The following is a 21,622-nucleotide window of genomic DNA, read 5'->3' as shown; positions in this document are numbered from 1 at the left end:
CCATGGTACTTCATACTTGGTATTTTTAGGAGATGTCTTTTGTGGACAAACATTTTGAATGTGATAGTCAGGGCTGAGGAATCCAAAAACTAGGACAAGAAATGAAGCCTTGGCCTTTTGCAAAAGCTGAAATCAATCTACTTCTCTGTTATATCAAGAATATTTATTACCTATTGAGTCCTTTCCAGTTTCCCAGCTGAGAATCAGTTGGTCCCCAAGAAAGGAGATGCAAAAAGTTAACTTGGAGAGATTAAACTTCGTTAGTCACTGAAGGCTATATAATCTTGGGTCAAGGTCATTGCATCGGTTGCTACATATAAGATGTTTTAGTTACATTTAGCTTGGCTCAATGTGAGTTATCTTTAGTTTAGAAATTTATTTTGTCATGACTTCTCCCAGTTATGTTAAGTGAGATAACGTGCTTTTGGTAAATCAGTTCCTCACACCCAGGGCAGCTGTTGAAACATTGGTATATACAAATTGTCCTGGAGTATATATGGATGTTTACACAACATACATCCATGAATCTCTCCCTTTCCTTCCACTTCTTCTATCCTCCCTCACATATAACACAAATACAGATATATGAAAGCAGATTTGTTTCAGTATTAAATAGCATGGGAAATACAGCATTTTAGGATGGCTCTAGCAAATACTAGTGAGTAACTTCAACCACCACCATTTTTTTCCAGTTTTGTGAGTAATACCAGGTTTTGCCCTTACCTGAAATTTCCTCCACTACAATTCCAAACCCTGCAATTGCCTGCCTGCTTGACTCGATATTTTTTGCAGGTCACACGCCCTCCTTGTCTTTGGGAAATCAGTTGCATACAAATTTCAGAAAGGTATGGGATGCTAGGGAAGAGTTTCACTTCTCAAAGTTCTGTAATACCCCACAAAGATAGCCTTTAACTCTTCAGTTTTTTACCTGCCTCAGAATCCCTAGACACAGAATTTCCCCTGGAATGATAGAAACATCCACAAATTTTTTGATCTCGACCTAGAACTTGAATTCCTGTGTTCTCTTTGACTGGTGTTTCAGCATCCCCTCTCATTCACATGCAGACCTAATTCTCTGAGCCATCCCTTATTTCCCAGAAAGGGTGGACTCACTGATACTTTTTTGCAGATGCAGCTCTGAGGACTAGTTCAACTCAATAGCTATTATCTTCTCTTTTGTCTGCTATCTGGGGTTGCATATAATGTACAATATTTTTGTTTACTGTTTATATGTTTTATGCTTTTGTTTGATGTGTTTTTTTACTTAAGTATTGCTACTATAGCAACTGTTGCATCATGTGATACCTTTGATGTTATCAAGATACCAAACACTTGTTAAAAAATAAATCTATATATAATGAAATTCAATGATCCATACAATGTTTTTAAATAAACATCTTTTCAGTTAATGTATTTGATACAACTGTATTTTCCATTCTTTTTATTTTTCACTTATGGTAGAATTTTAGTTTAGAGCTTATAAGTGCAGTAAAAAGAGTAATGGATTTTTTTTTTCTTGCTTACTGAATTCAAAGTATTAATTGCTTTTTAAAATTTTCATTAGAAAAATCTGTTCATCTGTTCTTGGACACTTTGGATTTCACTAAAGTCATACAAAATATTCCATTGCCATTTGTCTCTAACAGAAAGGTAATATCCTTGGGGGTAGCCCACACTGAGATAACAAAAGAGTAGGCTTGAAGTAAAGCTTTTAGGCTGAGGATTGGAAACAAATATCACGTATGAAACAGGTGCAAGTCCACACAAGCTGACTTTTCTTCTTTTTCTATAAACTCATAAGACAATGCCAGCCCCTGGGCACGAGGAGTCATTGTGCAGAGCACCTGTCTGCCAGACATCTTCAGTTGAATGTTCTTCATTGGATTTTGGACAGGCTCTATGATTGACCTTGGACAGATAGTTGTGTCTCTGTGTGGATCTGGTCTTTCTGAAAGGACCATGTAGTGGAGATTTCTCATCACCTTTTCACACATGACCAGCCTGGCGGTCAATGCTTTGTTCTGGGCTAAGCACCTCGTGTACCTTTGTGTCCCTGCTTGCCCTGGGCTTTCTGCTCAGTATATTGCAGGCAAAGTCCTCTTTGTGGTGCCACTCAGCCTTTTGTAGGCACCACACGTGTCACCAGCTTTAGGGATAATCTTTCTTTATGTATTTGCATATGAGAACAAGATTTTCCACCCTGAGCTTTGACTCAGACGCCTATTCCACACCTTCTGCTAGAGTAAAGGAATTTGGGTACTTCCATCTAAAGAGGCATGAGGTATTTAGATATAGTTATGTTTCTAACCCAAAGTAAAAATTGATGGTGGGTTAGCTAAGGAGTCATGTTAGGAAGGTTGAAAGGTAATATTGTTTGGTAGCCTCTGAAGAAAGAGTAACTTGTGCAATTAAATTAAGGACCCAAACCATAGATTTTCCTTCCTATTATGCAAGCAACCATAAGCCATTTCAAGTCCATGGCAGTAAGATTGTAGTTTATTCCTCCTGACTACTTTCAGAACCTGTGCAAATCGCAGAATTTGCCTGATAATCTCTGCTAAACTACAGTTCATCTTTACCTTGCTTGTGTTCTTGAATATGAATATCATCTCAGTTTGGAGACAGACTTGACAAGCAGTCTGTTGGTCAAACCGTAGGAGGAAAGTAACTGAAGAAATAATTGCCGTAAAGCTGCTTTATCTCAAATTTGTTTTTTAAATGACAACACGGTGTTACTATTTTTTAGAACTGGACCAAGCTGTATCACAATGCTTTCCTGTGGTAACCAATATTTTCCTTGTTCTGCTGGACCTTTGAAAGAGGTAATGGTGACAGAATGGGCACAGTACCCCAGTGTGAGGCAGCAGGTGTGGCTGCTACTATGCCTGGTATTGTCTCAAACCCTGGGATTTATGGTCTAAACATATTTTTTCCCCTTTCTTTTCAGATCACAGTGCCTGTGATTTAAGTTCATTTCAGATTGACAGCACTCTGCAGTATGTTTAGATTCTCCGGTTCATGGCCAAACCTTGCTTCGGGATACATGGCTCTGAAGATCAAAATGACAGTTATGTTTTCTTCTTTTTCTTAGCATTTTTAAGTCAGTGGAGCTGGAATTCCAAGGTCCTGACTGCTGCTGCCTGTAGGATTTTTAGAATGGCTACAGCACATTCAGAAGTCATAGCAGAAATAGCTTGTCTTCATGGATATCAGTGTTTCTGAACCCTAGGGACAATGATATAAAATATTTTATTTAAAAGGAAAAAGTCAAATAATAAGTGAACATGATCAGCTATTGAGACTATATTGAGACTTGTACTAAATCTTATCATTCATAATAATTTTGCTAAAAATGACATTGTTTTCAGGTTTTTGGAGCAGATACTGTTATTGGCATAACTTTTTAAGCGCTCCTTAGCCAAAGTGTGAGTTGAGCAGCGTTCATCTGGAGACTTGGTATGTTTTGGAGCAATAGGAGTTGCTGTTGGTCATCTGAATGAATTTTTTGTTGTTGTTGTTGCAAACTGTACTGAGAGTTCAGATTCACTTCACTGTGTGGGTTTCTAGTAACAGTGCTGCTCAAGGCTGATGGAGCTTTTCTAGGATACCTGGAAATGTTTCCTAGCCCCTGGATGATAAGGATCTGGCTGTTAGATACCATAGACGTTTTCAGCAGCAAAATATATCCTAATTTTATTCTAAAATAAGGATCTCATAAGAGAATGCAAGGTACCTCGATGCCATTTTTAACCAAAGAAAGACTTCTACAAAGTTGCCTTGCCATTATTGTTTTTGTGTTACCTCACCTTTCTAATTGCCGTCATTGTTAGGGAGTAAGTGAATGGTGCAGGTTTCCCAGGCAAATTCTTGCTATATTTTTCCATGTCTGTTTTAATGTGGCTGTGCTCTCCTACCTAAATGTAGCATGAGGGAAGCTGCTGGCTTCTAACTCTGTGGGTTTTCCTGTTTGGCACTTCTGGAAGCTGAGCTCGTTGTTTACACAATTCAAAGAGGTTTTCAATTCAAATTTCTGAAGAGGTACCTTCCTCTAGAAACTACAGTGTTTAAAGAAAATGTACTTAAATTTGCATGATGTTTATTGTAGCAAATAACTGATTTCATCTTTTCCTAAATGGGGAAAAAAAAAAAGAAAAAGAAAAAAGTTGTCTTTACCCTTTGAATTTAAGAAGGGCAAAGAAACTCTGGAAATTTCCAAACTCTTCCTCCCACGAATCCCAGTCTCCTGGAACTGATTCTATTAATTTTCACTAGTTTGATGTGAAATATATCCACAATGACAATAGTGATGAATGCAGATACCAGAAGATTCTGTCCAGGTTTTATTTTAAAGCCTTATATACTTACAGAGATTTCAGGCACCTACAGATTTTATACCTGATAGAAAATTACCATTAAAGTTTAATACTGCAGTAAAAGTAAATCCTAGGGATTTGCTGGAGCCTCCTGGAGTTTAAGCAATGAAGAATTAGAATAAAATAGCTATGTGTCTTACAACCCATAAGAAAAATAATTGACAAAATAAGAACTACATTCTGAGACAATTTCTTTGCTAGGTTTTGCCTTTGCTTGTCTTATCTAACCTTTTTTTCCAAAGGAGAATCTGATCTCCTTAAGTGGAGTGTTCAGGATGTACTTCAGTTAATTCTCTTTTTTTCCTTTCAGTTTGTTTCAGATTGAAGAGCTATTTCCCTTCCCCACAAGCTTCTGTCATACATCTTTGCCTCCAGCCAGGAAAATCTGCTTAGGGCTCCCCAGTTGTGAGGACAGGATCTCTTTATTGGCCAGAGGACTGGAGCCCAGGGTAGCTGTTCTCTCCATCTGAGGGGGGTAATGTATTCCCAGCACCACTCTCTGCATCTGCTGAACAGACAGGCATGAGGCCATGTTTTATAATGGACTCAAACAGCCTCCTTTTCGGGCAGTGGTCTGGCCTTTCCTTTATCACCCAAGGAGAACATGCCAGAAGGGACATGGTGCTGTTGTGCTGTTTAATAATGTGAAGTTCAAAGACAGCAGTTTTGCATGTTTAGAGATTAAAGATAATATAACTCAAAATATAGCAGCAGTGCATTCTGAATATTCTAAGTACTGTGGAATAAAGAACACGCTAGGAGAGTAATATTGTTAAATGACTATGAATTACAGGCTATTTGATGATTTTATTCTCATTCCTGGAGGGCTACATTAGGTCAGGAGGAGCAGATGGAAACTTTTTGCTGGGACACAGTTACTTGACAGCTTCCTTCTGCATTGTGTAAAGGCTCCATTGGCAGATTTTCTAAATTGCCAGGGAGATGTAACTCTTTCTTCTGCCTGCTTTTCCTCCACTGTCTTATGGTGGCAGTGCTATGAATGTAATCCTTTCCAGTTTCTTCATCTTTGAGTGGTGTTTCCCAGTCATCTTTTACAATTTCTGAGAGGCCTATTACTTTTAGCTGAGACTTAAAAGGGAACATTTACCAAGAGGAGTTCAGTCTTCAAACAGCTCTACTCAGGTGACTCCCTGCCTCCCATTCTTCCACTTTGGTCTCTGGCAGCTCAATCACTCATGGTGATTTGCAGGTTTTCCACTAATTTTTCCTTGTATCCTTGATTCCACAATGTTTGATTGCAACTGATCAACTTGACTAATCTTAACTGCAAAAGCTATATATTAATCCAGCTCAGGTAAAACTGAGGAAGTGCTTTTCCTCTGGCTGCTGCTCTGCACTGCAGCTTGCACAATGCACAGGGGTGAATTTTGTCGAGGGACAGAATCACAGCCATGCAGATGCAGAGATGCCCCATCCAGGCCTCAATTTGCCTCTGATGTTCCCAGGCTTTAAGCAAATTTTATCAGCATGCTGGTAAAAAACATCCAGCTAAAATATCCTAAGTAGCAATTATACACTTAAAGAAAACAATTTAAATGCCACAGATTGCTGTCTGTGGGTAATTATTCAGTCTAAAACAAATAACCCAGAGGTTACAAATAATAATTTTGCTAAAAAAATACTATCATGCATTATTCAATATCTACATTTTTAGATTTTGATAAAGTAAGAAAAGGTCTAAATTCTGTTTGTTCTGTTGTAGTACTTCCCAAAGAGAGTAAGTTTCAAATTCATTCCTGTGGAAGACTGGGGATTCATATGCCAAATGTTGACCTGGATTTGCATATTTTTTAATATGGGATTTATGTACCTGTGAAAATATGGGTATATGATAGAAAGCCTGACAGACCTTTTAACTATGGTGTCACTAATACATTGTTATAATTTGTTACCTCAGCTAAGGTGTTTTGCCTCAAGAGGTGGAATACTTTTATGTATGGAAAGGTCACTTTTAATTAATAAGCTGTTTTCATCATGCAGGGACAATATGAATTGCTTGTAACATTTGTGTGAAATAGTTTTCAATATAAAAATAAAGCAAATTGAGCTTTATGTCACATTTATCATCCCCCATAACACATTTAAATGTCAAAAAAATCAGTACAGACCAAAAGTCTATTTCTAGAAGCCTTAGTAGCCCTATTTATCAGAGTGAAATAAGATATTATCATCCCATTATCCCATCACATGCCTTCTGCACTTGAAGCTGTACCATTTCTTCATTTTCTATAATACAGAAGATAGTTTCTCTATTGTTAAATATTTCTTGTCCAAACTATAAGTAGTGAAGAAAGTGCTGAGTGTTTCTTATACTACAATATAAATGTGTGATATAACACACAACTATTTATTTACTTTCTTGTACATATCTCAAATGGAAAAAAAAATAAAAATTAGTGTTCTTCTATCCCTATTTGGAAACAAATATTTTGCAGGCTGCAATTTGTTAATATAATTTTACTGTAAAGATAAAGCTTTCAGTGTATTTACTACTGATGTATTATGAGAAAAATCATACCATTGTGTAGAAACTTTATGTCCTTGTATATTTGACAATGAAATAAATGCCGCATTAAAAAAAATTCAAGTTATTCAAGTTATTTTTCTGAGATTTGTTTTCTAACAAGGAGGGCTCAGATAGTCACATGGCTCCATGGGTGTATGTTTCTTCCTTCTAATAATTCTAAAATTTCAAATATGAATGGGACTGAGCAGTCTCAAGGGTTCTAAGTTAATTTAAGATGCCTGAAAATAGGCAGCAGGATAGAAGAGAAGGATCCCATTAATGCTGAGAGGAAGATGCTTCTGAGGGTTGTGATAAAGAAGATGATGAGGAGTTCAATTCCATGGAATCCAGCAGGATCTAGAGCTAGAGAGCTCCTGTTGGAAGAAGTAGATCTGGCTGAATATCAGACTAATGCATATAAGAGGGTTTGGCCATGGGTCATAAACATGCAAGAAAACAGGTTGGGTGGTTTGTTCCTTTGAGAGGCTTTAGCAGATTATGCCATTATTATATCTGAATTCTTATATACCTTTTGAAAAGAAAGGACTGGCTCAGTCAGAAAAAACTGGTGCAGGTGTTAAATGGTGTAAACTTCATTTTATGTAGAAATGTAGCTTCTACTGTTTTTGATGTATTATATATATTTTGTTTAATGCTCATGGGGTTTTTTTTCACTTTTACTGCAACAGGCAGTGCCATCGGAAGTGATGACATCATAGCAGGGAATGTGAGCAAGTACATTGTTCTCCCAGCTGGTTACTGTGGACAGCCTAAAAAAGGACATCTCATATTTGATGCCTGTTTTGAAAGTGGTGAGTATTTTCAGCATTATCTTACCTAGCTGTCAATATGTTAACACTTTAAACTCCATCACTCATCTTTTTGCGAAGTGTCTTCGTTCTAAAGAAGACTTACATTAAATACTACGTAACAAATTTAGCTGATTCCCTTCAGTCACGGTATGACTTCAAATCAAACTTCAAATGTCAAAAAGGTTGTGAAGTTTGTTGTTGCCTACAATAAAAATTTCATCAGGTCCATCTTTAACCACATGTAGATACATAACTGGATTTTATTCTGTCATTATTTATGTGGTAGTATTTATGTATTTATGATGTAGTGTTTAAAATATGCTATTTAAAAAATTAATTTAGAAGTTTACTGGGGCAGTTAACCCAGTAAAGTACCAAACTCATCCTTGCATAATGAGAGAATTTAAAAAACATATATGTACTGTCTTTAAATAAATTATTTGGGGTTTCCTGTGGCCTGCTCCTGTATTGCTGAGGTTAATGGAGGTTCTGCCTCTGATGTCAATAGGAGAATTAAACTTTAGGAAGCTACTGGAAACTGAAAGGGAAAGTATTTTTTACAGGAGTTATAGTTAGAACATTAATTTAAAGAGTAATTTTAATTGCTTATATGCATGTGGGGTATGTAGGTAAATATATCCATGAAAATGTAGCATTGTTTGAATTTTTGTGTTACATACATGTGTGCTACCAGATTTTTAGCTTAAATCTATTATTACTGGCTTTCAGACCTACAGAGCACTGTTAAACACCATATGTAGAAAAGGCATTTGGCAGGATAAACTATAGTTTTCAGCATGGTTTATGTGAGAGGTGCTGGTAATGCCAAAACTGCTCCAATGTCTTGTAAAATGAGCTTTTTATGAAGAGTTTCATCCCTCAGGGTAGAATACTGGCTGCCAGTTCCTGGATAAATATTAAATTGAGTTATTTAAATCCTGTGATTACATTATGTAAAAAGTGCAAATGATGCAGTGAATAATAAAGAGTATCTTTATTAGTTCCTTTTTTTTAAGGTGTGTCTCTGAAGGTTCAGACAATAGTTCTGTATTTTTAAAAATACTTTGGGTGCTATAGTTATGTGAGTTTTTTGCCTTTTTGTATCAGAAAGTGGCTTAGGAAATGAATCATGGCCAAGCTGGGAAATTTACGTTATCGTGCTAAACTTCTCTGCAATGAAAACGATCGGTAGCAGTCATCAAATTATTTGTGAAGTATTGTGAGTCATTGCATGATGGTTAAATTGCAGTTTTTGAACAATGGAATTAATTGTATTTTTAAATTAAAACATTTATTCGGTTTGAAGGTAATGTTCATACTTTACATACTTTAGTAGAAATGGAATGTGATAGAAGCAGGTGCTATTTGAAATACTGTGTTTATTTACATTGTAGCATGATGAGGCTATGATGTTGCTTTGCATATTCAGACACTTCCAAAACACAAATATGAATGAAATGAATGCCTTCATTTACTTTCTCATGATGATAAGGTATTAGCAAGAATGAGAGTAATACTGTGTACACTTCATATGTAAATTCACTTCATCTTTTGTTCTGTGTCAGCCAAGTAATTGCTTGGAGTACCTTTACTGGTCAAAGCAAATTAACTGATATTGGATGACTTACAAAATTGTTATTAATGTTGAAATCTATCCCATCCTGTTGTCCAAACAGTAGGACACAACATTTATAAGACTATCTTGATGCTCTTTGAGTACCATCTTAAATATAATATCCGATGGAAATTGCCTTTTGCAAAGAACAGATGGTAAAACTGACCCCACCTGCAGTACTGCCCCCAGCTCTGGGCTCCCCACAAGAAATACATGGACCTGCTGGAGGGATTCTCCGAGGGCTGGAGCAACTTTCCTATGGAGGCAGGCTGGAAATGCTGGGCTTGGCCAGCCTGGAGAAGAGAAGGCTCTGAGGAAACCTTTTTTTGGCCTCTCAGTATGTAAAGGGGGCCTATGAAAAAGGTGGAGAAAGGATTTTTCCCAAGGCCTGTGGGGACAGGGCTGGAAGAAAGGGGTTTAAATTGAGAGAGAGTAGATTTAGGTTGGCTGTGAGGAAGAAATTGTTTACAATGAGGCTGGTGAGGCACAGGTTGCCCAGAGAAGCTGTGGCTGCCCCATCCCTGGAAGAGTTCAAGGCCAGGTTGGCTGGGGCTCTGAGCAACCTGGGATAGTGGAAGGTGTCCCTGCCCCAGGCAGGGACATTGGAACAAAACGATATTTATGATCCTTTCCAAGCCAAGCCATTCTAAAATAGAAATTGTGTTAAATGCTATTCCCTAAGTGGCTTTTCTTTCTTTGACTGCATTCTCTATTTTCTTGAAAGCTCTGGTTGATAGGACTGGAGATTTCCTACTAGACCTATTTTTCAATGACTATGTTTTATATTGTAGAAATGGAAGTAAACAGATTTCAGACTAGAGAAAGTATATTAAACTTGTATAAATCAGGAAAAATACTAATACTACTGAAGAAATGTTATTTAATACAGTTTCATTTTTGTAATTGCTGTCATTATTGTATTAAATTGCATTGAAAAGTATGATTTTTTTTGAGACAGAGGTGTGTTTTTATGTAGTCTGAAAACCAATGTCCAGCTTGCTGTTTTGAAGTGCTGTGCTTTCAAAAAAACATAAAAAATAAAATTGGGCATTGGGATTTCTTTTTAGTCCATTCTGGTTTTGAGAGGCAAAATAAACTATTTTTGCCATTTCTGACAGATGTTTATCTTTTTCAGAGACTTTCAGAGAGTTTCTATGAGAAAACAGCAATCCATTCTAACACTGCAATTTGCTCAATATGAGACATTTTCTTTCTATGTAGAAATGTTCTTACCAAAAAGGCATTAATTCTTGTCCAGTCCTATAGGCACAGAAAGCAGATTATTCCTTTTTTCTTTGACTTAATGGAAAGCTGCTATCATATCTTTTCTTGGCCTTTCCCTCCTCAGGTTAAATAACTGCTATTTTTTTCAATGGTTCCTTAGTGCTCACATTTCCCAAATTTTCTCTCATTCTTTATTTCCTCTGGCCTATCTCCAGCTGTTTTGTGCCTTTCTTGATTGGCAGTGGTCCAAGGTGAGCATGATACTCAGATAAGCTGGTGCCAGTCCTGTGTAGAGTTTATTACATGACATGCCTTGCAATCTATTTACTTCTGCAATGTGACAGTCCAATCTTTTTCACAATAGCATGGTACTGTTGACTTCTATAAAACTTGTGAACCCTTATACTGTCCAGGTCCTTTTCAGAAGGAGCTAAATCAGCTGGTGGCTTACACTTACCCTTAATGAATATATTACCAGGGAAAAAATAATTGCTGTAAAATAAATGCAATTACTGAAAATGAGGAATGGTGCCTGAGCCCTTTATCATATTAATAACTGACGGAGGAGTAAGGAAGAGGGAGAATTATCAACTTGCAAGTATGTCAGGAATATGTGTTTCCCACAGTTCAAGCTAGTGTTCTGCCTGGAATCTTCCTTGTTATCTTTATTAATATTTAAGAATATATACAGCCAAAATAAACTTTTCACATTTTTATCATTAGCATTAAAGAAACTGATGAAAATTCAGCTTTCTTGCATATCACACCATACTTTTTGGATAATTTCAGTTTTCACAAGAAACATGAGTTAGTTTCAGGGAAAAATGGAAGCACAGCTATGTATGCACAGTACAAATTTGAAGGAAAGAAATGCCACATCTGAAATGTATGCATTTGGTCAGTTGTAATTCTGTTTCCTAATATTCATTAATGCATTAAATTATTAACACAGTTTCAGTTCAGCAGCAATGCACGACTGTGCAAATGTTCACCCCTCATCCTACCTACTGTTCTGCCAAAATGGGAATTTTGCAGAATATAGTGCTCTGGATAAAAGGATGTATTCATTTGTGCTAAGCAAAGAAGTCCTTCCTGATTGAGGGAGGCACAGATTTTGATAGGAATATGTTCTTCAGGGAGTCTGGCATTTCATGCTCAAGGTGACTTGGTATTTCAGACATTTTATCTGAAGGACTTCAAAGCTTGGTTTAGCCAGCTGCCCCTCCTGTCCTGTGTTGCCTCAGTGCTTGTGATTTCTGATGGCATCCATTGAGTCAGCAGCCTATTCTGTATTGTGGCTAAGAGCTGTTTTATCTGCTTAGTCATTTTAACTGTAAGAGATGTTTTTGGAGATAGTACCTCCAGTGCTGGAAGCCAGTTGTTTTTCTGGGAGCTTACATATCTGCAGTAGCTTTGCTTCTGCATGAGGTCACAGATTTTTAGTTAATTTAATATGATACATAAGAAGCTTTTCATACATATTTTGCAAAGTGAACAAAGAAAACATAAACCAAATGACTCAGTCCTTAAAAAAGCCCCACCTTTTTTCTCATTGTGTACAGGCTGTTTGCTGGGTGTAGCTCAAATTGCCTTCCTGGCTCCATCACAGAGTGGTTCTGAGGTGGGCTCTGGTTGTTCTCCAGCTTTTGCCTGCCTGGGCTCACCACGAAGAGAACTGGCAGATGAAAAACTTGGGCTGACACTGCCAGGTGTGGCTTGGCTGCAGAAAAATGCTGGGGAAGTTCAAATGTTGTTCCTTTTGCATGGTGTCACTGGGTTGCCAGTCCCCAGGGATGGGTTGGTTGGTGGCTCTGTTCATACCCTGGGGTGCACCCCAATCCCTCTGCCTGGCCTGGGATGTCACAGGGAACATGGGAGGGAGCTGGAGTCAGGCTGCAGGCTGTGATGTGTTGTGAGGAGGGTTAAAAACCCCAAGCTCCGCAGTTTCCGCTGCTTGTGGCTCAAATAGCTTGTTTTATAATTACTTTTGAGAATTGAAGGAGCAGTGTTGGCTCACAGAGGTTTGTAAATCTCAGCATTCACACTGTTAAATACAGGGGCTTTTAATAAGGCTTTGAAAATATATATTTTGGCTTGTTAGTCAAATATAATGCTGTTTAACTGTTAAAAAATACTGTGTTTCTTGAAATTAGAAATGAAGCTGCTGTCTGCTTTTATTCTCATTTCAACCAAAAAGTGGAACTCCGCCAAGAGTCATTAAATCTTCTATCCTTTGGATGAATTCTTATTTTTTATGAAAAAATGTTATGATTGGGTAATTTCTGTATTGTGGTTTATGTTCAAAAGGTTGTAATTAAAGTTTTATAAAATTTTAGATTCAATCTCAATTACTGTAAGCCTCAAATTATGTTAACTGCTGTACCACCACCTTGCAATGAAAATTATTCACAAACATTAGTTTGTCGTTTCCTACAGCAGGTTTGTAAAATATTTTGCATTAGAAACCTGATAAAAAATTCAGCGCTGATGGATTGCAAATGATATTAATCAGTTGGAAAAAGTTAAAACGTACAATGTATTAAGAGATCTCATATGACTGAGAAGTACCCTCATATCATTTTTGTTAAAGGTTTTAAATATCTTTCTATATTTCAAAAATAGGATAATGTACTTATAAAACACTTTGCACAACACTCAAAATTGCAATAAGTGATTGTAATTCCGCTGATCTCATTGTAACCACTTACAGGCGTGAAATAGGCCATTGAGCCTTACCATGAAAGATATCTTCTGAACAAAAGCACAGATAATATAGGATGGATTGCCCTTTGGGGGTGCTTGTGTCCCAGTTGTTAAGACTTGACATGTAACTTCAGACAGCTAAAATTAAGGGTGATTAATCTTAGTTGTGATTAGTAAAATATTGTAAAATTTGACTTGCAAAGCATTTTCTGTAATGGACATTTTTGTTTGTAAAAAATTTAAAAATGAAAACTAAGATGACAACAGATGATGATACTGTTAAGTATCATGTTCATAGAAAAACTGAAATCCAACCTAGGAAATAGTTGTATTTTTGCCATCTAACATAGAATTGCTTATGTGCTTCCAAAATTATTAAACACTCTGACCCTCTGTGTGTTTATGTTTAAATGAAGAGAAAAACCCTTCTTTCCCTTGATTTCAGTAGCACTGTGATGATATCTGAGAATAGCAATAAAGCAATACAGGCAAGTGTCATAATGACACATCAGTAGAAATAGAAAGTGGAAAAGCTGTGTAAGGATACTTTCTTCCAGTGCAAACACTTTTAGTAGCAGGCTAAACTGTTTTGGAGCAAAAACTAGTTGATATTCCAAGTTTCCTGTGTTATAATCTCTCATGTATATCTAGAATCACTAAGGTGGAACTGTTTTGGCTTTCACTTCTACAAGGATGCTCATCAGTAAATAGAAACAAAGGAATGAAAGTTGCTGTGGTATTTCAGTAATGATGTCTGTTTTCAGCCTACTTTTGGGGCTTCAAGGTGTGTCTGATTAATGAAACATTTTAGTTATTTCCTTATTTTTTGACAGTAATCTATGCTACATTTCACAGGAAGATATGAAGTGGTTGTTGATACCAGTAGGGATAATTTAGCAAATGTTTCCCATTCCTGAATGTGTCTGTTCCCAGTTCACAGCAGTGTTACTCTATCAGAGTATCCATACCTTTAGACTACTGCAAGTTAATAGTCAGAAAAAAGTAAGAGCAAAAGATTGATTTTAATTTTTTGGTGTGTTTTAATGATGGCATTAGGCATAGATTAATGGATGTAGCATGCACAGAGTGCTATCAGTTAACATATATGACATTACTCAGAAGTCTCAAACTCCGGAAAAAGCACGTGAATGATTTATGGAATTGATATTAATCTCTTTCCAGTAAATGCATTACTAAAGTTACATGGGAAATTGATGTTACTGCTGTAATGCCAAATTAATTTCTTTCTTGCTAGGTCAGCATTGCAAATGGAACTAAATATTAACCTTTTAAATATCTAAACAGATATAGTATGGAAGACATTTTTACAAATGGGGAGTACTTGGTGTCAATGTGATACCAGCCAACACATATGGCATTAGTCAGATAGCATAACTTGTGGGAAATAGATATTAATGCCTATGGAACTAATGAAAATGCAGGAAGTATTACTGTAACAATGAGAGTAAAGAATTAGGATGTTAATTGCAGTTGTTGTGCCAATTATGATTTTCACAGTCAGTTTACCATCTGATTCTCACACTACCTTCTTCAGGAGCAATCCTTTCCTCCCTCTTACCATGTGTTTGCATCTCCTCAGATGGTATTGAAGCACATGTGTTCATTTTCTTTTTGACTGACCCAAAAGGGACCAGAATTAGCAACTGGAAACAGAACCAGAAATGTCTGTGGTCAGCTGTTTAAGCTCCCAGCAGATTTTCAAAATCCTCAGTATAAAGAACAACTAAATACAGTATGGATCCCTAGTCTGTAAAAAAAGGCAACTGAGGAATAATATATTAAAGGTCTGTAAAATCATGATTTCTAGTTAAAATATTAGTGTTTCCCTGTCTGTTCTCTTTCTACAAAAACTAAGGGCCATCAAGTGAAACTAGCAGTTAATATGTTGAAAGCAAGCAAAGGAGAATAGTTCCTTACATGTTGTTTAATTAAGCTGTAGAACTTCTTCCTGCAGGACATTGTGGATGCTAAAACTTGACATGTATCATGCTTTCAATAAAATAACCAACTGACAAGCCCAGGAAAGAAAAATCAGTTGAAAGCTACTAAACACTGACAGAATTTCTGGCTCAGAGGTTCATAAACTGTGCATTGTAAATTAGGGAATTATACTAGGAGGTGTCTTCAAATGATTGTTTTTTTTTCTTACGCTCTTCTGTAGGGATTCATTTCTGGCAGTTACTGAGCTGGACCTTGATGTCATCTGCTAGATACATCTGATTAAATGGTTAATCACTGTTAGTACATTTTGTAATATTCTATTATTTTCTAAAAACAGATTAGAGGTAATAGTTGCAAGCCAAAATTATCATCATGCAAAACTATACTTTGATCAAATAATAGGAACGAAAATGTTACAGTTCTTGTTTCCATTCACACTATTTTCTTAGGGGGACAGTGGCTGAAGATGGTGTTGTCCAGAAACAGACCTGATGCAGACCCATTCTTAAGATTTTGCACATTGCTGGCAGTTGCATTTCCATCAGATTGAAAAAGTTTTCATGGGATTTTTGTAAGCTTCTTCTCTGACAGAGAAGGAATTAAAAAAGACCCTCAACAACAAAGATACTTTATATAAAGATGACTAATTTTTGAGAATAAGCAGAAGGATTTTCCTACATATCAGGTTTTGAGATAAATTTTCCAGTTTCCATTTTTCTGTCTCTGTTCAAAATTTTCCATCTGGAAAAATGATAGAGGGAAATACAAGAAAGAATAGCAATGTCCCTGCCAGTGTGAAGGAACATTACATTACACTGAACAAATATCCTTATCTGAATGTACAATCACTGAAATAAATGCAGCTGTGTTTATTTCAGCATAATCAGATATATTTGAATATAAAATCATTGACATAAATGCAGCTGTGTTTATTTCAAACTGCACATGTTAATATGAACATGAATGTGACATCAGTTAATCACTCAGGAATGTATAGAGGTATGTATATATAGTGACACAATAGAATCCTGGGACAGTTGAAAGTGTGAAGGAAAAATGTCTAGATGAGTTGTGCTGTACCTAAAGATTTTTTAACATCATTGGAAGTCACTAATGAGGAGATGCAAAATTCTTCCCATATACAGCCCCTTGATTTGAATAAATCTGTGGTTACTCTATAGAATAACAGGTGACCTCTGCCTCAGTTACTGACTAAGGAAATAATTGCTTTGAATAATTGCTTCTTAAAATAGAGAATTGTGTTAGTTTTGAGTGATTGGTAGGTCCAGGTCAATCTCTTCTGATGAGTGCAGTTCAGACCTTAACTGAACCTTAGCTTTTTATCTGATTTTGAGCCTTTAAAAGAGCTGCCAACCACCCTTCCCAAATTTTATCTTCCTGGGTTCTCAAACTCAGGGAAAATAGTGCAGAGCACTGCCAGTGGAAAAAATTTGGGCATTGTTTATTTTGTCAGAATACTTCTCCTTGCTGTTTCCTGAAAGTAATACTCTGCCTTCACTGTCCTGTTTATATGCTTAGGCTGTGTCTTTTGAAATCAGAGCCCTTCAGAACCAGAAGAAATTGAAGTGTTCTTTACTCTGCTTATGCAGATGTTGCTATATAGACTATCACAAGGAGTGGCTGTACTCAGAGTAAAAGAGAAAATGGCATCAGAACAGTAAATATTTGTGAGCTAAGAGGTATTGGAAAGGCTTTATTTTCATCTTGGGAGAACATTGAAATATTCTGCTTAACTAAATAGTGGTATTTTGTTCAGTTGGTTCAGTAACCTGTAATATTATCCCTGTTTTGCAGAAGACAGGAACACAAAAGCCCTGGTTCTTGACTGCCTAGTGTCTTCTGTAGTGAATTTCAGCTGTGTGAAATGAGTGCGAAATGGCTGAGAAATGTTAAGAGTGCTTTGCATCAGATCCATGTGAGCCAAATTCAGACTGAAATGTAGGAAATTTTGTATCTTGTACTATGTCTACTAGATTTGATCAAATAGAGGTGCTATAAAGAACAGGGCAACAGAAAGAAAGGAATAAGGCAGAGAGCCATTTGAAATGTTCATGTGAGCCTCTGCCCTGGAAGGGCCCCTGGCACAGCAGTGCTGAGCTGCTGCTTCTTGTGTGACCACAACATGAGGTGCTGCTGTTGGCTCAGGTCAGGACTCAGGCAGCACCAGCTGGGAGAACAATGTTCCTTGTACTTCATTCCCAGCCCCAGATACAGGAATATCTTTCACAGAATCACAGGATGGTTGGAAAGGGACCACGGTGGGTCACCTTGTCCCACCTTCCTACTCAAGCATGTGGCACAGGGTTGTGTGCACACAGTTCTGGAACATTTCTGGTGAGGGAGATTCCACACCCTGTCTGGGAATCCTGTTCCAGTGCTCAGTCACTGCACAGGAAAGTTATTCCTCACGTCCAGGTGGAATTTCCTGTGCATCAATTTCTGCCCGTTCCTCTTGTGCCATTGCTGGGCACCGCCGAGCAGAGCCTGGTCCCTGCCCTGATCCCTCCCTGCAGACACTGCCAGACAGGGATGAGGGCTCTTCTCAAGTCATCTCTTCCCAGGGGTGAACAGGCCCAGCTCCCTTACCCTTTCCTTGTAAATCCTATCCTTTGTGTGGTCATGTTTGATTTTTTTCCCCAGTGGGCTGAAGACACTGGCACAGTCTGCCCAGAGGGGCTGTGGAGCCTCCATCCACAGAGGCATTCAGAACCTGGGCAGATGCAGTTCAGAGCAGCCTCCTCATGCTGACCCTCTTGTAGGACTAGACAATCTCCAGAAATCCCTGAGATTGCTTACATGATTAACACTTTTTCTTTTTTTTTTTTTTTTTTTGGTCCTGAAATTAGAATACACTTCAGATAGATTCTGTGCTTGTTGTTCTTTAAATCACTTAAAAATTCTCAACTGCCTGCTGTTCCAAAGTTAACAAGCCAAATTAAGATCTTTGCTTGTTTGAGCTGCCACTCTAATGCAAGAAGAGACAAAACGCTGTGAAATAAACAGTGGTCTGTACTTTTGAAAGAATACTGGCTGGAAAACATACTTTAGAAGAGGTGTTTCATAAACAAAAAGTATTTTTGTTCTTGGATGAATACTATCTGATTTCAGGAAAAAAATATTTTAGAATTTTTTGCTCAGCCTAACAGGAATTGGGATACAAGTTATTAGGTGGGAAACACATTATTTTGGATACATGCAGAGCTTCGTTTTGCATTTATTGATGCTATTTAGTAACCTAATTGCCTTCTAGGTTCAGCCTTTAGCATGCTAATTTTGATTTAGTGTTTGTATTTCTGAAAACAAACTGGGAACAAACCATAAATTATCACTGTGTGTTCTTTAGACAGCTACTGGAATTCCAGTATCTACTACAATAACATAATGTGAAGGTAAATTACCATAATATATTAAGGATTATTATTATATTCTAACAGTTTCTGGTAGAATCACATCTCTTTTTCTTTCATCTAAAACTGTTGCTTTTTCATAAGAAGGAGAATTTATTCTGTTTTAAAAAAATTGGTTTGAATGTTTATTGTTGCTACTGTACTGTGTTATGAATAATTGATTTTTAGTAGCCATTTTTAAGATTATAAGTGAATGTCATATTTCTGATGTGAAAAACTTTTAAGCCTCTATCATGAATGCAATATAAAATATGGAGAGCTAAGGAATAACACATCTAGGGTTTTTTCTTTTTCCTGTTAGCATTTTGCTGGTCAGCTTAGGAAATTATGTTCACAGTGAGATTTTTGAATGATTGACTAAGAATTTTTTTTGGCACTTTTCTTTTTTGGTCTTTCTTCTTACTTGCAGGTTTTATTATATTAGACTTTACAGATATATTTCATATTACTTTTAAGTTGTATAATAAAACACCTTCAGTGCAACATAAAACTGCCCATGAACCTGCACTGAGCTGATGGCCTCTTGTGTAGGCACAGTCAAATTAGATTGTTTAGCAGGGTTAGCCCAAGCCAAAATGTCTTGAGATTGGGTGAACACTGAGAGGATGAATTTGCTCTGCAGATTTGTGCTGTTACAGATCCACTGCTGTCCGAATATCAGAGCTTTGTGTCTGAGCTCTGGGGTGATGGATTGTAGCTGTGCTCCTTACTAAAGTGAAGTTAGGCAAGGAATGGGGCAGCAAGGTTATAATTCATTAATGCTTTTGTCTGAAAAATAAAAGCTGATAGCAAGTTGGAACTTGACTTGTGGTTATTACTGTGTGTGTTTTCAGTGGCCCTTCCATTTCAGTATCTTCAGGACGATTCTCACTCATCACAGACACTTCTCATCCTCTTAGTTGATTATATCTATGCTATCCTGCCTGGTATTTCTCTTTCCTCTCTGCATTTGTGTAAATGTTACTGCTAAAGTATCTTTTCTGTGTTGAGAGAATGTTGAGCCTCAGTTCTTGAGCCTGTACATTAACTGCCATATCAAATTAAACCTTGCTATTACCTCTAGGTCTCCAAGTTATCGGTCTGCCATTAGTGTTTGTTTTGTTTTTCATTATTCCTGTCTCTGTGCTCTTCTTTATCCTTTTGGATTTAGTGATCAATTTACTTCCTTCCCTCATATTTGCATTTCATTTTCATCAGTAAACATTTTGTCCATTTTATTTGAGTCAAGGTTTCCCATTTTCATTATTTCCTCTACCAATATCCTTCCTTGAAAGATTTTAATGTCTGCCTTTCCAAAATGCTTCCTATTTTAATTTTTTTCTTTTTAAATGTTTTAATTCATATTTATATATATTTAACATCTAAAGGAACTGAGATCCAGAGCCATTGTCCTGATGTTTGGTTATCATTTGTCTTTATTCAGTCTGCGTGCTCTTTTGGACATGAAATGTTTCTTGCCCAAGACTCCAATTTCAGCTGTGCACTCTCCAGTATTTTCCCTAGCACAGGGGATCTATGTTGACAGATGCCAAATCTTCAGTGCCTGGTCCAGAGCAGAAATCAGGAAAAATTTCTGCCTAGCTACAATTGCTGTTGGTGTTGGGTCAGACCATAAGGTTGTGAAGCGTTCTGTGAATGGTCATGTGGCAGGTGGGCAAATGCTCTGTCACTCAATCGGCCGAAGGTCAGTGAATGCTGGAGGAGTCAGAACTGATTAGATGGCAGAAAAAGAAGAACATTCTCAGTGATTATGTGGAGTTCAGTTAAAAGTGTCTGTCCCATACATCTGAAGTGTCACAATGACACCTAGATACTTCTTAGGATGTGAATACATGACTTCCAAGACCTCTGATTTTATTTTCTGTTTAGAACATGAGTCTCGCTAATTGTAATTTATGCTTATAGTTCTTTACTACAGGAGATCACTGTGTGCTTTACAAGGTACTTTCATTTTCATTTTATAGTTCCAGAAACCTGAGGCTCCCAGAAGTTCAGAGCTTCACTGTTACATGGTAGAATCACCATTTGAAGCATTTTGACATTATCTTCTTTGAAGCACACTAATTGGATTTAAGCCCACACCTTTGATTACTCTTTAAAACTGAACAAAGTGTGTGTCAACCTGAATCACAATGGATAAGATGGACTTTCCTTTGTAGGGACACAATTTTATGGTCTGCAGTGCTTCAACAGATACTAGGAATAATAGATACTATTTCAGATAGAATGTAACAATAACTGATATTATTTCAGCAGTATGGAGAAACTTAAATACTGTTGGAAAAATTGTGTTAGGTTATCTCCTCTGACTCAGACTAATGAAGAATGAACCAGCTGAGTAAAGAAAGAGGAGGGAGAACAAGCATTATCTTTTGCAACCTATTCAGTTTTGGCTGATTTAACCTAGATGAGGAGAAAAGCAATATTGTATTCTTTGACAGTACTATAACAAGCTTTGCTAACTGATAATAATAACTGGAAGACATATGTTAAATTGTTGGTTATTCTGAGAAAGGAAAAATGCTGAAATCAGAAAGTTGTATTATTGTAATTTAATGATTGTGATTTGGTCTTTTTTATCTACATGACTTCATAGTGAGCGCAAATATAGGCTACTGTATTTTAACAAAATAAAATTCCACAGGGTATGAACAAGAAAATGTGGAGAAAATTTAGTGTTTGCTAATTAATATGCAGTCCAAAGTCATTTTACTGTGGCTATTACATTGGAAGGATAATGTTTGTGAATTATTTCCAATCCTGCAGAAAGAGTTCAACACCAAGAAAATATAACCAAATAAACTTCTTTATTAGTAGTATTCTTAATTAACCTGTCCAGTCCTATAAAATCACCTTGCCCCCTAAAAATTGTAATCAACTCCTCCATGATTATTATTATTGTTTGCTGTATGATATTGGAAGAATGTCCTGGTGTGGTTTGGAGTTGAATGCCTTGCAGAGGAAGGTGGAGGCTGAGG

At 36.9% G+C, this 21,622-nt stretch overlaps 1 protein-coding gene across 7 annotated transcripts in view; it reads left to right on the top strand.

The window, feature by feature from the left end:
* The window catches only part of LOC111933065 (BEN domain-containing protein 5), an 887,514-nt gene that overhangs the window by 9,497 nt on the left and 856,395 nt on the right, over window positions 1-21,622 (top strand). For all 7 annotated transcript variants that reach the window (XM_086842548.1, XM_023932447.2, XM_086842546.1 and 4 more), the window contains exon 2: window positions 7,590-7,712. In XM_086842548.1, the coding sequence (XP_086698674.1) occupies window positions 7,590-7,712 (123 nt within the window). The remainder of the gene's footprint in view (window positions 1-7,589; window positions 7,713-21,622) is intronic.

This window comes from Cyanistes caeruleus, chromosome 9 (genome assembly GCF_971803275.1).
Source record: "Cyanistes caeruleus chromosome 9, bCyaCae1.hap1.1, whole genome shotgun sequence".
In the NCBI taxonomy this organism is placed as follows: Eukaryota; Metazoa; Chordata; class Aves; order Passeriformes; family Paridae; genus Cyanistes; species Cyanistes caeruleus.
The sequence above is the reverse complement of the archived record's forward strand: the minus strand, read 5'-3'. Positions and strand labels throughout refer to the sequence as shown.